The sequence below is a fragment of the Cucurbita maxima genome, unplaced genomic scaffold, assembly GCF_002738345.1.
Source record: "Cucurbita maxima cultivar Rimu unplaced genomic scaffold, Cmax_1.0 Cma_Scf00013, whole genome shotgun sequence".
Lineage (NCBI taxonomy): Eukaryota > Viridiplantae > Streptophyta > Magnoliopsida > Cucurbitales > Cucurbitaceae > Cucurbita > Cucurbita maxima.
The window spans coordinates 4518319-4531860 of NW_019272029.1; the positions used below are offsets into that span (position 1 = coordinate 4518319).

General features: G+C 34.7%; 1 protein-coding gene across 5 annotated transcripts in view; it reads right to left on the reverse strand.

The window, feature by feature from the left end:
- Nucleotides 1–7011, reverse strand: part of LOC111488583 — a 23845-nt gene extending 16834 nt beyond the window's left edge. For 3 of the 5 annotated variants that reach the window (XR_002719223.1, XM_023136409.1, XM_023136406.1), the window contains exons 1-3: nt 6840–7011; nt 4556–4851; nt 3116–3638 (exon numbers count right to left, since the gene is read on the reverse strand). Coding sequence is in view for 4 of the 5 variants with exons in the window: in XM_023136409.1 (XP_022992177.1) it covers nt 3116–3638; nt 4556–4693 (661 nt within the window). In the remaining variant the exon portion in view is untranslated. Of the gene's footprint in view, nt 1–3115; nt 3639–4555; nt 4867–6779 lie in introns of all 5 variants that reach the window. The other 2 variants (XM_023136407.1, XM_023136408.1) reach the window with 2 other exon arrangements.
- Between the last annotated feature and the right edge of the window lie 6531 nt (nt 7012–13542).

Consider the following 13542-nt stretch of genomic DNA (forward strand, 5'->3'; position numbering starts at 1 on the left):
GGGGGGGGTAAGTGTGTGTGTGGGTGGAGGGGGGTAGCAAGATTATAAGACTAATTCCTAGAGTAGTAATTACAAGCAAGGAAGTTCTTGTTGACTAAATTTACAAGCAAGGCAATATGAGATATTATGTTCCTTGATAACTACGTTTATTCTTCCAAGACGTTATGAGACGAAATTCCTAAAACAGTAATAACAAGTAAAGAAGCCCTTTACTCCAAACAATGTTTTCAAGATTGGCCTAACAACGTCATGATAGATGGATCCAAGTTCTAAATAATATATTTCTCTTAGAAAGTTTAGTTTATTTTTGTACATACACTCCAAACAATATCATTCTTTCAGGCAAAGATATTGGAAAATTTTCTCTGTTCTTAAAATGTTTATTTATTTTCATGGCTAATCACTATATGGTTGTATTTGTTGTTTGTATTTTTTTTTCACTCCCTTAAGGATTTTGGATTTCTTGAACATTATTTACTCTTTTTCATCATCAATGAGGAGTTTTTTCTTGTTCCAAAACAACTACATATCTTAAGCAATCCAAATTCTTCCCTTTTTTCTGAGGTAAGTACAGAAGAGAATAGAAAGAACACAAAATGCAACCAATATGATGAGGCACCATCAGACCATCTCACCAATACCATAATTAGATATTGATACAATTCAGAAAAAACAAAATAAAAGGACAATCAATATATTCATGTAACACCTGGAATTTTAAGAAAATAAATAAAAGATTTTTTTCAAGAAAATAAATAAAAGATCTTTTTCAAAAAAAAAAAAAGAAGGAAAGCAGAATGGCACGCACGCAAGTTGGAGAAGATGAACGTACAGTCAACAAGCATATTGAGGAATTTTGGAGAAATTTGGAATATCCTCTTAGATACGAAACAAGCACGGGAAGTCTACAACCAAGTAAGTAACCATATGGAGCAAGTTTCTAAGAAATACTTGTAGGAGTTAATTAGGATCGAGAGCAATGATTGATTATTATGTTTAGGAGCCTAGTTTGACCTAGTCTCATGATAATTGTGCTTAGATAATGTGAACACTTACCACTTAATTCTATTTACCGTTATATAACTTCCACACGCATAATTGTGTAACTTTGATAGATCATTAGGCTTCTATGCTTTCCAGTATGCTGAGGTTGATTTATTATCACTTAAAGAGCAATGACAAGCATGTTGTATGTCTTTATACGTTTATATGAATGGTTTAGGGTTTGGATAGCCCGTTATTACCCAGTTATGAGTTGGACTATCGTCATATGTCATAGAGTGCTAGTTGTGGTATCCATAGACTATGAGTTCCAATTTCACGTATTTTGGTTCTAGTAGCTAGTCATGAGTTCCATAGTTTCCTTGGGTTAACCAGGTACCTTGTAGGGACGGATAGAGTGCAATCCCTATTCATATTTTGGTCCTAGTACCTAGTCATGAGTTCCATAGTTTCCTTGGGTTAACCAGGTACCTTGTAGGGACGAATAGGGCGCAACCCCTATTCGTGAACTAACCAACAGGGGTTAGGGTCTACTTGTTACACATGACTTAATTGTCATCCATAAATGCTTTCGGGACTCATAGAGGGAATACTTCTGAAGTGCTATCAATGGTGCCTAGTGGAGAGAGTCATGGCCTTTTTACTATTCCAACCTCTGAGTGGCATAGTGACATATAATTTTACTGTACTAACCTGAAAAGGCAACATAATATGTAGTTACTATTCCTAAGATGAGTAGTTTAATTGTTCTAACCTAATGAGGGTGAGCAAGTAATTTATTGTTCTAGCCTGGAAATGCAAAGTGACAGGTAGTTTACTGATCTTAGGAACAAGTAGATGTTGCCCGACACCACTAGGGAGAATCCACTAATTAGAGATCAATAGGTAGATATGTATGGAGTACAGTCACCAATTAGAGCAAAAAGGGCTCCTCCAGACTTGCGAACATTACCCTAGGGCCTTTCCATGGGCCCAACGACTTGAAGCGCACTTTGTGCAAGATTGACTAAGGACCTAGACATACGTGAAACCTAGAGACGAGAAAACAGAAAACTCCAAGGTTGTGAACCTGAGAGGGATTGAATACTCCTTAAAAGAGGTATGCTAAAGTTTGGTATGGACGTTTAAGCCACAGTTTGGCTATCGCAAGGGACAATTATGAGCACATAGCCTAAGTTTCCATGTATAGGATGAAGTTCGACAAGAGCCTACAAGTAGGTTGCTTACTGGGTATTTTTATACCCATCCCATGTTATTCTATTTTTTTTTTTTAGGGGGAATGTAGATCATTGTTGATGGCAGGAGCGTGCAGAGCCGTGCAACTACAGGGGGTGCTCTATAGATCGAGTCATCTTCCTTCTTGTCATATTATTATTATTTTAATGCTACTTCCCAAAACTTATGCATTTTTTGTAAGTCGTTTTGATTTAACTCCGCAAATATTACCTTTACACTACTTTTACGTTGGTTTTGAATGCATATTTAAATTTTAAATTCCTTGTGTCTCCCGTTTTACAAAAAAAAAAAAAAAAAAAAAANTGGGTATTTTTATACCCATCCCATGTTATTCTATTTTTTTTTTTTTAGGGGGAATGTAGATCATTGTTGATGGCAGGAGCGTGCAGAGCCGTGCAACTACAGGGGGTGCTCTATAGATCGAGTCATCTTCCTTCTTGTCATATTATTATTATTTTAATGCTACTTCCCAAAACTTATGCATTTTTTGTAAGTCGTTTTGATTTAACTCCGCAAATATTACCTTTACACTACTTTTACGTTGGTTTTGAATGCATATTTAAATTTTAAATTCCTTGTGTCTCCCGTTTTACAAAAAAAAAANACCTGTGATTCGAGGTATCGAAAATCGGGTTGTTACAATTCACTTCCTAATACTTAACCATACATGATCCTTAATTGAGAAAGAAAATATATATGAGACAATCATGTTTGCAATAGGTCATTAGAATTCTAAAACATATCTTTGAATCTAACACGAACAAAGAGGGACATCTCATTCAATATAAAAAGGTGAGAAATAAAAGCAGTTCTCCTTGGTATACTTAACAAGATATAGCCATTGACTATCGATGAGTTAACAAAGTAGAATACATACCAGTTGCTTCCTTGACTGCTGAATATGCAAGCTGCTGAGTCTTAGTTTCAACAACAACTAGCCCCTCTTTTGAAGGTTTCTTAATCACTCTTTTCTTTTTGTTTACATGTTTTTCCTCTTCCACGCTTTTTGGTTGGCATTCATAGGTATCTAAATTTTGTTCAATGACAGACCAAACTCCTTGAGTGATGGAACTAAACAGCAAATGGCAATGCTCCTTCTTGGAGTCGATCAAAAAAACGGCAACCTTGGAAAGGGGCCAGCCCTCTATATTTTCATCTTTTGATGTATATAGACAAGTGGCTAAATCACATGCATCCATAATTGCTTTTTCGGATGGAGAAAGCTGCTTCTCGGGATTTTCCAATTCAATATCATCAGAGCTTTGCATGAGTTTCATGTGAGACAACAAAGCTGGTTTAACGACCACAGCTAATTTGCAAAATGCCTCAAAACTCAAAAATTCAAGATGTGGGTGTTGTTTCCTGTGGTAGTAGTTGTATAACAAAACAACGGCATGCATCTAATAGTAGATTCAAAGGAAAAACACTAAGTTAGATAACATTATTTTTTAACAATAACGATTTTAAATATAGATGACACTTTTATTCTCTCTTAACAATTTTTTTCTTATGGGAAGGAGTAGTGAGAAATAAGCTGCCACATATAGTTAAAACTAACCTACTTTAAACCTATTCCGTGTTAATCATAAGAACAGTACTAGTCAATTTCGGCTGCTATTAAATATAGGAAAATCCAAAGTTTATCAGCAACAAGAATGGTGGTAAACTAAAACGTGTAAACGTGTAAATGAGAAAAATCAAATAAATCATAGACTAGCAAAAGCAGCAGAAGTGCCGTGAATTACTTTTTATTTGCAGTTGTTTCAAATATTGGAAAATATGTTAATCAATTTGCTCAAATAAATTTAATGAATGAACATTCCTTGTAATTTCTATTGTTATGGAGTATAGCTGAATCCTGGATACATAGCCCCCAATATCCCTCCTCTCACTATGTGCCTTCTTTCAGTTATCATGTCTGTGTGAATGTGCGTGTGCATTTGTGTGTGTGTAAGATAGTGAGAGAGTTTTTTGGACAAGTATATATTTATTTACATAGGTAGTTTTATGCTTGACGCTGGTACATTCAAAAGACTAGAAAAAATTAAAGCATTCGGTTAGTCAATGAAGAGAGCACTGTAGAAATTAAATTTTTTTAAGCACAAGTAATAGTATTATCATAATCTTTTGGTACTTTCAAAAGATGATGGATATTAAAGCACAGACGGCTGCTTGTACAACTTTTATGTTTCCAGTAAATCAACTCCAATCACCCAGTCCTAAACCAAAATTATTAACCTAATTATAATTGTTCGAATATTTCAAGAATGAAAGTGAATTAAAATATTAAACACACGAAAGTCAATTTCAGAAGTACCTGTTTTGCAACTGATTGCAGTAGAGCTAGTGGTGGATTTTCTATTGAAGATGACTTTGAAGGAAGCATAGGTTCAACTAAGTAATCCAATAATGCAAGTATGGCATCCTCGGTTGGGCATACACCTGTTGCACTCATGGTAAGGGTGTTTTTTTTACCACTACTGCTTTTTCAGTTTCTTATATATGATATCCTCTTCCCAAAATCAGGAGCAAGACCTTTCCATCAATGGAGGAAAATAACAAAGGATTCAAACTTCCTTCTTGGAATGACAATTGGGGAGCCCACGAAAAGAACTGCCAGATGAACAGCTGAATTAACACAACGTCAGAAACTCTTTTCCATCCAATAAACAATAATTGTCCATTTTCATAGCCACAAGACAAAGAAAAATTAAGATTTGCCAACAAGAAAATAACAATCAATTTTTCAGTTCTTTATGTTCCTTGTCAGAATAGACAGACTGCTGGCACAGAGTAATAAAAACCAATTCATGTGTATACTTTAGCAGCTTGATTACCAGTAAACATGCAGTATAACTAACTCTTCGTGAAGAAATTACTCAAATCAGGTTCACGTTGATGTTGTACCGAGTGTGTGGAAGTGAAAGTGAAGAAACCCTCTAGTTGTTCCATTTTGACTACTGTTGCTTCAAATGGTTGACAACATATCGTAGTTTTTCCTTTTTTTTCTTTGAGAATATGTCATGGTAAAGTAACGTGTTCAAATCTTCATCAGCCATATATTTCTTACTTTTAGTTTCTTGTGTTTAATTTTCTTTATTTCTTTTCATTTTTTACTCATATATGTACTTTTTTGTTCGATAACTATAAGTTGTTTCTTTACTTTGTAATCTTTAAATCAAAAAATAAAAATAAAAATAAAACACTCGCTGATTCAATTTCAACAACAAAACAAGAAAAATATTCCTATTCTTATATATGTAGGAAACATGTGGGTATCAATCAAAAGAGGATGTACAAAACGAGGAGATAAAAAATTCCTGAAAAACCAAGGGGATTACAGAAAAGACTCGTAAATCTACAAAAAGAAAAACACAACAGGACAACTCATTGTAGAGGGAGCACCGAGTAGAGGAACAAAATTTAACCAAATTCCCTTAAACATGGCTAGGAATAATACATGCTTGATAGAAAAAAGAGAATTATCCTTTTATTTTTGTAGCATTAAAATGTGACTAACCGAAAAACAAAAAAAAAAATATATAAACAAGAATAAGATAAAAGACAAATTCATAAACAAAAAGGCACAACTTTTCATTAATGCTTGAAAAATGCTAAGGGAGTAGAGCAAGTCAAAGTCTACCGAGTTTAGACTGAGAAAAAGAAGCAACGCATAAATGAAAATCTAGAAAAGAAATACAAGGAAAAACACAGCTGAAAGTTTTTAAAAATCATTGCCGGAAAGCCCTCCAGTTGAATTTAGGCAAAGAACAGCATCTGGAAGCTTCAATTAGCTGAAGATTTGTCTTTAACAATATAGAAAACAAGAGACTTACAATTTCTACTTCTTTTATGCACAATTGTGGAGACATTGTTAAGACTAAGGAATAGAGAATATGAAGTTCCGGGTCTCCTCAAAGTCATCCAACAAAAGATACGAAAGTATTAAAGAGCACCAATGTTTCAAAAACAGAAGCCAGAAAATATTAACATTGTCAAAGAGACCCAAAACATTCTAAGAGATTTCCAATACTGTGTGTTTTAAAACTCACAAAGTTGTCCATCAGATTAGTAGAATGACCTGTGCCTCAATCACACCTTAAAAAAAAGTCACAAAACTGCTTACCTCTATAAAGTTCCAATTCCATGACTACCTTCAATAAACTAACGTTCACATAATCTATTCACTTCCCCCAACAAACTAATTACACGTTGAACGGAAAATCATACCTGATCCTAATGCATGTTACACAGAAGAAACAGAAGAAAAAATTTCGATGTCCAAACGCAAAAAATGCCTCAAAATAGGGTGAGTTCAGGAAGAAAAACCATCGCCGTATCCTACTTCCTCATAAATTCAAATAAACACAAGGCCGAATGAACCATGACTCAACCACACTCGGAGAAACTCCAATTCGAGAAAGACCTTAACCACAAATTAACTACACATTGAACGACAAACTTTTATCTGATCCTCGTGCATGTTATACCGAAACAAAGAGAAGAAACAGCCCAAAAGGGCCGAGTTCCAGTAGACGAACCTTCACCACATCCAACCTCATGAAAAGTTCAAGTAAAAAGGCGGAAGAAGTTCGCATTACCTCGAATGGAAGCTAAATCGCGAAGATTAGGGTTCGGAGAGGAGGGGAAGTAGTTGAGAGGATGAGCGATCAGCCATGAAAGTTTTAATGCGAAGTTCGAGAGTACAGGAATCAGTCTGCAAGTGTCCGGAAGGCGGAGGAGGTGTGAGTGGACTGAACACTGCATGTCAACTGCTTATGATTCCGTCAATAAATCACGTCGTCTGATACACGAGTTTAAAAAATGTGCTTGTGATGGATAAATTTTACCGTAGTTAGTTTATGTGTGTAAATTTTACCGTGCTTGGCGACTTGCTGCACTAGAAAATTTTGTTATTTTATTATATTGTATTATGTACATTATTCTTCCATTTTCTTGTGTTCTCGTAACATAATTGAAAAATACTCAAAATCTCGCATACATGTTCAACAATTTATAGTAACGCTCAAGTATACTAAGTTATTCTAAAGTATATGTATATGTTCGTTAATGTTGGTAGGCTATGAAGCAAAGAGATGACGTTATATCTGGACCGACTAATATTTTCTATTTAGTCAAAATTATTTGGAAAACTATAACAAAATATAGTTAGGATTCAAACAAAAAGGGATTAGAAGGACTTACGGTCATATTAAAATATCATTATTAGTCCAATAGGTCAAACCCAACAATTTAGAAATAGATGGTTTAGTCTCTACTATAAATACCTCTCCACCTTATCTGATCTCTCCGAATTCTTAATATACTATGTGGTTGCAGTTTTGTCTAATCTTCCACATTAAAAACAATTTCTTGAGATTATTAGCGAGTGAGTTTCTTTGTGTTATGAGTAGTACGTGACTCTGCAAGCTGTGTTGAAAAGAGTTTGTTAGGTATTACTAAGGTATAAACAACCCAATGGGTGATTTCCTAATCGTTGGAAGAATCAAGAAATTCAACAACTACTACAACACGTGGGCAACATGCATGATGTCCGAATTACAAGGGCATGACCTTTGGGAGGTTGTTGGGGGAGTGAAACTACACCGCTTGAGGAAGATTCTAACGACGTATTGCACAAATAGAGAATCAAAGTAGGCAAAGCAATGTTTGCCTTGAAAACCATAATTGAATAAAATATGTTAGAGCACATTTGAGATAACAAGACACCAAAAGAAGCAGGAGAAACATCCATGATGTTCTCAGAGAAGAACGATACGAGACTACAACTTCTAGAGAATGAGTTGTTATTAATTTCATGAGACATGACAATTGCTCAGTACTTTCACAAGGTCAAGTCGATCTGCCGAAAGATTACTAAACTAGACTCAAAATCCGTCATTGGAGAAGCTCGAATGAAGAGGATCATTATCCATAGATTGCAACCAGAATATAGAAGCTTCTTTATTGTTGTACAAGGATGACCTACTCAACCATCATTGGTTAAGTTTGAAAATTTGTTAGCTAGTCAAAAAGCCATGGCAAAACAAATGGGAGGAATCACATTACCCAATGAAGAAGAAGCACTCTACACAAGTGAAAGTCAGAGTAACAATAAGTCGTCTACCAAACATGGATACAAAAAGGGGTGACAGAAGAAGAAGCTACCAAGGAACTAGATAACTAGGAGAGCTCAGAAGAACGACAACAAAAGCTCTCAAGGGAAGAGATTTGAAGGTATTTGCTACAATTGCGGGAAGAATGGTCACAAATCCAAAAATTGTTGGTCTAAAAAAGAATTTGTTGAAAGCAATGTGGCATCCTCCAACATGAATATGGATCAAGAATGGGATACAAAGACAATATGTGTCATAGAAGAAGACGAGCTAGCATTCATGGTGATGATGGGAGAGCATATTGACTGTAAGGATGACTGGATCATTGATTAAGGATGCTCAAACCACATGACTAACAATCAGATTGGCGCAATAGAAGTAGGGTGGCCACCAAAGAAGGAAGTATTATCAAACTTGAACAACATTGAAGAAATTTTACCACAAAAAACGGGGTAGCAAACTATACACATTTGTTTAAATGTTGATGTGCCTGAAGATCCAAATGACAATTGTGTTGGTGAGCAAGAAGTGACTCAACCAAGCGATAGTGAAAAAAAAAATGACACCTCAACAACTTAGACGGTCAGAAAGAATCCAAAAGCTAAATCCAAAGTATGTCAATACAGCTATTATAGAAGACGAAATTAAAGAGTTAGAGACATATGAAGAAGCATCACAAAACTCGACTTGGCAGTAAGCAATGAGGAAGAAATTATAACCTTGGAGAAAAATCAAACTTCAGAACTAGTGTCAATACCAATAGATATCAAACTCATCTATTGTAAGTGGGCTTACAAAATAATGTCTCTCGAATGAATCAATCGAAAAATACAAGACTCAACCTATAGCTTGAGGGTTTCCTCAACAATGTGAACTAATCTATGATGAAACATTTAGTCCAGAAACGAGATTATTATCTTAAATGTTCCTCCAGCACTTGTGGTAAATAAAGATTGAAAATTATGCCACATGGATATGAAGAATGTTTTATTGCATGAAGGGTTCGACCGGGAGATCTATTAAAATATCATCACTAGCTCAATAGGGTCAAGCCCAGTATTTGTATGAGGCTTGTGTATTTTTAGAAAATGATTAAGGTATTTTAAGAATAAATGGTGAGCTAGGTTATTAATAAATTGTTCAGCCTCTACTATAAATACCTCTTCAACCTATCAAAGTTTTCATCCCAAGAAATCCAAAGCACAGAGTGTAGTTTCTGCAAGGTGTCTTGCAATCTCTTGTTGATTGATGTTAATAAAGAGTGCGAGCATTTCCCACAAAGATTTGTGTTCAAGAATCTGGTATCAGAGCGAGGCTAGTGTAGGTTGTATGTTCTCTTGAAATTATTAGTATGTTATGTGGTTGCAGCTTTGTCTGATTTTCCACATCAGAAATGATTTCTTGAGATTATTAGTAGGTGAGTTTCTTTGTGTCGTGAATAGTCTATGATTATGCAAGTTTTGTGTCGAAAGAGTTTGTTGGTATTATTGAGGTATAGCCAACACGATGAGTGATTTCCAAATCATTGAAGGAATCAAGAAACTCAATAACAACAATTATAACACATTGACAACATGCATGATGTCCTCATTACAAGGACATGACCTTTAGAACATCGTTTGCGGGAGTGAAACTACGTCGCCAGGGGAGGATTCTAACAACGCCTTGTGCAAATGGAGAGTCAAAATAGACAAAGCAATGTTTGCCTTGAAAACCACAATCAAAGAAGAGATGTTATAGCACATTTGGTATGACAAGAAACCAAAAGAAGCATGTGATACGTTCATGATGATGTTCTCAAAGAAGAACGATACGAGGCTACAACTTTTGGAGAACGAGCTGTTATCAATTTTACAATCTGACATGACGATTTCTCAATCTTTCCACAAAGTCATGTCGATCTGACGGGAGATTACTGAACTAAACTTGAAGTCCGCTATTAGAGAATCTCAAATGAAGAAGATCGTTAACCATGGTTTGCGACCAGGATATAGAAGCTTAGTTATTGTTGTACAAGGATTGTCTGCTTAACCATCACTTATGGAGTTTGAAAATTTGTTAGCTAGTCAAGAAGCCATATTGGAGGAATCATATTACAGGGCGAAGAAGAAGCACTTTACACAAGTGAAAGTTAGAGCAACAATAAGTCCTCTACCAAACATGGATACAAAATAGTGACAAAGGAAGAAGTCATCAAGAAACTGCACAACCAAAGAGAGCTCATAAGAACGACAACAATAACTCTCAAGTGAAGAGATTTGGAGGTATTTGTTACAATTGCGGGAAAAGGAGTTGCATGTTCAGGATGGTTGGTAAAAAAAAATTGTGTTGAAAACAATGTGGCAACATAAAAAATGAAGATGGAGAATGAATGGGATGCAGAGACAATATGTGTCATAAAAGAAGACGAACTAGCGCTTATGGCAATGATGGGAGAATATCGATTACGAGGATGATTGGATCATTGATTCAAGATATTCAAACCACATGACTGACGATCAGAGTGATGCAATGAAAGCAGGGTGGTCCTTAGAGAATGAAGTATTATCAGACTTGAACAAAATTGAAGAAATTCTTACACAGAAAACGGAAGAGCAAACTAAACACATTTTCTCGAGTGCTAATGTGCCTGAAGATCCAAGTGACACTAGTGTTCTGAGCAAGAAGTGACTCAACCAAGCGAACCTAGTAAAAAAACAAATGGCACCTCAACAACCCAGATGATCAGAAAGAATCCAAAAACCAAATTCAAAGTACGTCAATACATTTATTATAAAAGACGAAGTTAAAGGGACAGAGACATATGAAGAAACATCACAAAATACGGCTTTGCAGCAGGCAATAGAGGAAGAAATTATAGTCTTGAAGCAAAATCAAGCTTGGGAACTAGTGTCAAGACTAGGAGATGTCAAATCCATCTTTTGCAAGTGAATTTACAAAATAAAGTATACTCTAGATGGATCAATCGTGAGATACAAAATAAAGTTCGAAGAAGCCTCATTTGGATTCGGCTCGACAGATCTTGTGATATGTCAAAAGTGCGATCGATTCTGATCTTTTGTACAAAAGAAGTGAAGACTACAAGCTAGTTCGATACCGTGATTCTGAATATGCAGGACATCACTGTTGGATCGATATGGCAACCTCAGAGGGGTAAATAGGGTTTTAACAATAAAATTATTTAAACGTGTTTTTTTTAATTATGATTTTTTTAAATGAGTAGAATACGATAATTAATATAATAAAATAGTTCAAGGAATAACCATAAACAATTATATAAAATTAAAAAAAAAAACTTAGAACCTGCAATAAATCAACAATTTCAAAATTGAGGAAAGTGTTAGAAAATATGAAATTAAATAAGAAAGAGTTAGAAAATATAACACCCTAGTTTTACAGTGGTATGGTCAAACTTGACCTACTCCATTTCCTAAGCGCCCCTTGTGAATTTGAATAAACTTTTTTCGACTGTTTCCTCGGATCAGTGCCCAATAACTCTTTTTACGAATTCAAGAGCAAACTCAATCCTTTTTTATTATATATATATAATAATAATAATAATATAATAAAAAAATATTTAAAAAATAATGTGAAAAACGATTTGTTTTTATAATTGAAATAATGTATAAATAATTTTATTTCTATTTATAAGTAATTGAAAACTTTACCATTTGATACTCTTTCAAAGTTGTCATATTTTGATTCGTCCATAATGTCAATTTTGCCGACACATCATCACATCGGGTATCTTGTATCAACCGAAACTTCTTCGTTTTAGTTCTGATTTGAGTGATTGAAAAATGCGTTGAAATCGTTATTCTCAACCTTACAGTGTGGACAATTCAGAGTGATAATCGTTAATAATTAAGCGTAGGTTTGTTATTATCATAACATCAATTAATTAATTAATTAAAATTAATTAATTTGAGATGGCTAAAAAAGAATCACTATACGCAAAGGTCAAGCACCGGGTATGTGTTCAAGCTCGGTTCAAGAAAAAAAAAATTGGTGTAGCAAAAGACAACCAACACTATCATTGTCAGCTAGAGAAACAAAGTATAGAGCAGCGACTGAAGCAGCTTAGTAAAGTACATGGCAAGAGTTAAACTCTTGAGGGAAGATTGACACCAGAAAATTGACTATCCAATACCACTTCATTGCGACAACCAATCTATGATTCGTCTAGCAAAAAATTTGATGTTTCATGTTAGAACAAAACATGTGGAGGTGGCTGTCATTTCATTAGAGAGAGTCTTGAAGGAAGAAATCGAGATGCAACAAATCAAGACCGATGAGCAAGTGACATACTTATTTACAAAAAAGCTGGCAAACATGAGAGCTTTCGTTGTTTGTTCAACATGGTGTCATGAATGAGGACTAGTGCAGACGAAAAGTGTCAAAATATCATCACTAGCCAAATAAGGTCAAACCCAATAATTGTATGACCCCATTTTCTATGTATTTTAGGAAAATAAATTAGGTATTTTAGGAAAAAAGTTAAAGTATTTTAGGAATAAATGGTTAGCTATTTTAGAAATAAATTGTTTAGCCTCTACTATAAATACTTCTCCAACTACCAAGGTTTTCATCCCAAGAAATCGAAAGCACAGACTACAATAGTTTCTACGAGTGTCTTGTAATCTCTTTCCGGTTGGTGATAAAGAATGCAAATGTTTCCCACAAAGAATTATGTTCAACAAGATCTATATGAACCAATCAAATGGACTTGAAAATGGATAAGAGTCATTAGTTAGTACATGCAAAGTGCAAAGAAGCTTCATTTGGATCAGGCTCAACGAACGTTCTGATATGTCAAAAGTACAATCAATTATGATCTTTTGTACAAAATGAGCGTAGATTACAAGCTAACTAGATGCTGTGATTCTGACTATGCAGGATATCACGATACTCGAAGATAAAATACCGGGTATGTGTATAAGCTCGATTTGAAAATAATTTTTTGGTGTAGTAAAAGACTATTGGGTTTTATGTCCTAAAACTCATAGTTGATAAACAAAAACATATTATATTTTCAATAAAGTTATTATTGTTGTTTATTCAGTAAAAATTCTATTGAATAAAGTGAATTTTACGATTATTAATCTAAATCCAATAAACTAAGAACACTCTAGCTATAGTATGATTACTTGAACTATATGTAGAGACATAAGAGTAGATCAAGTTTAAG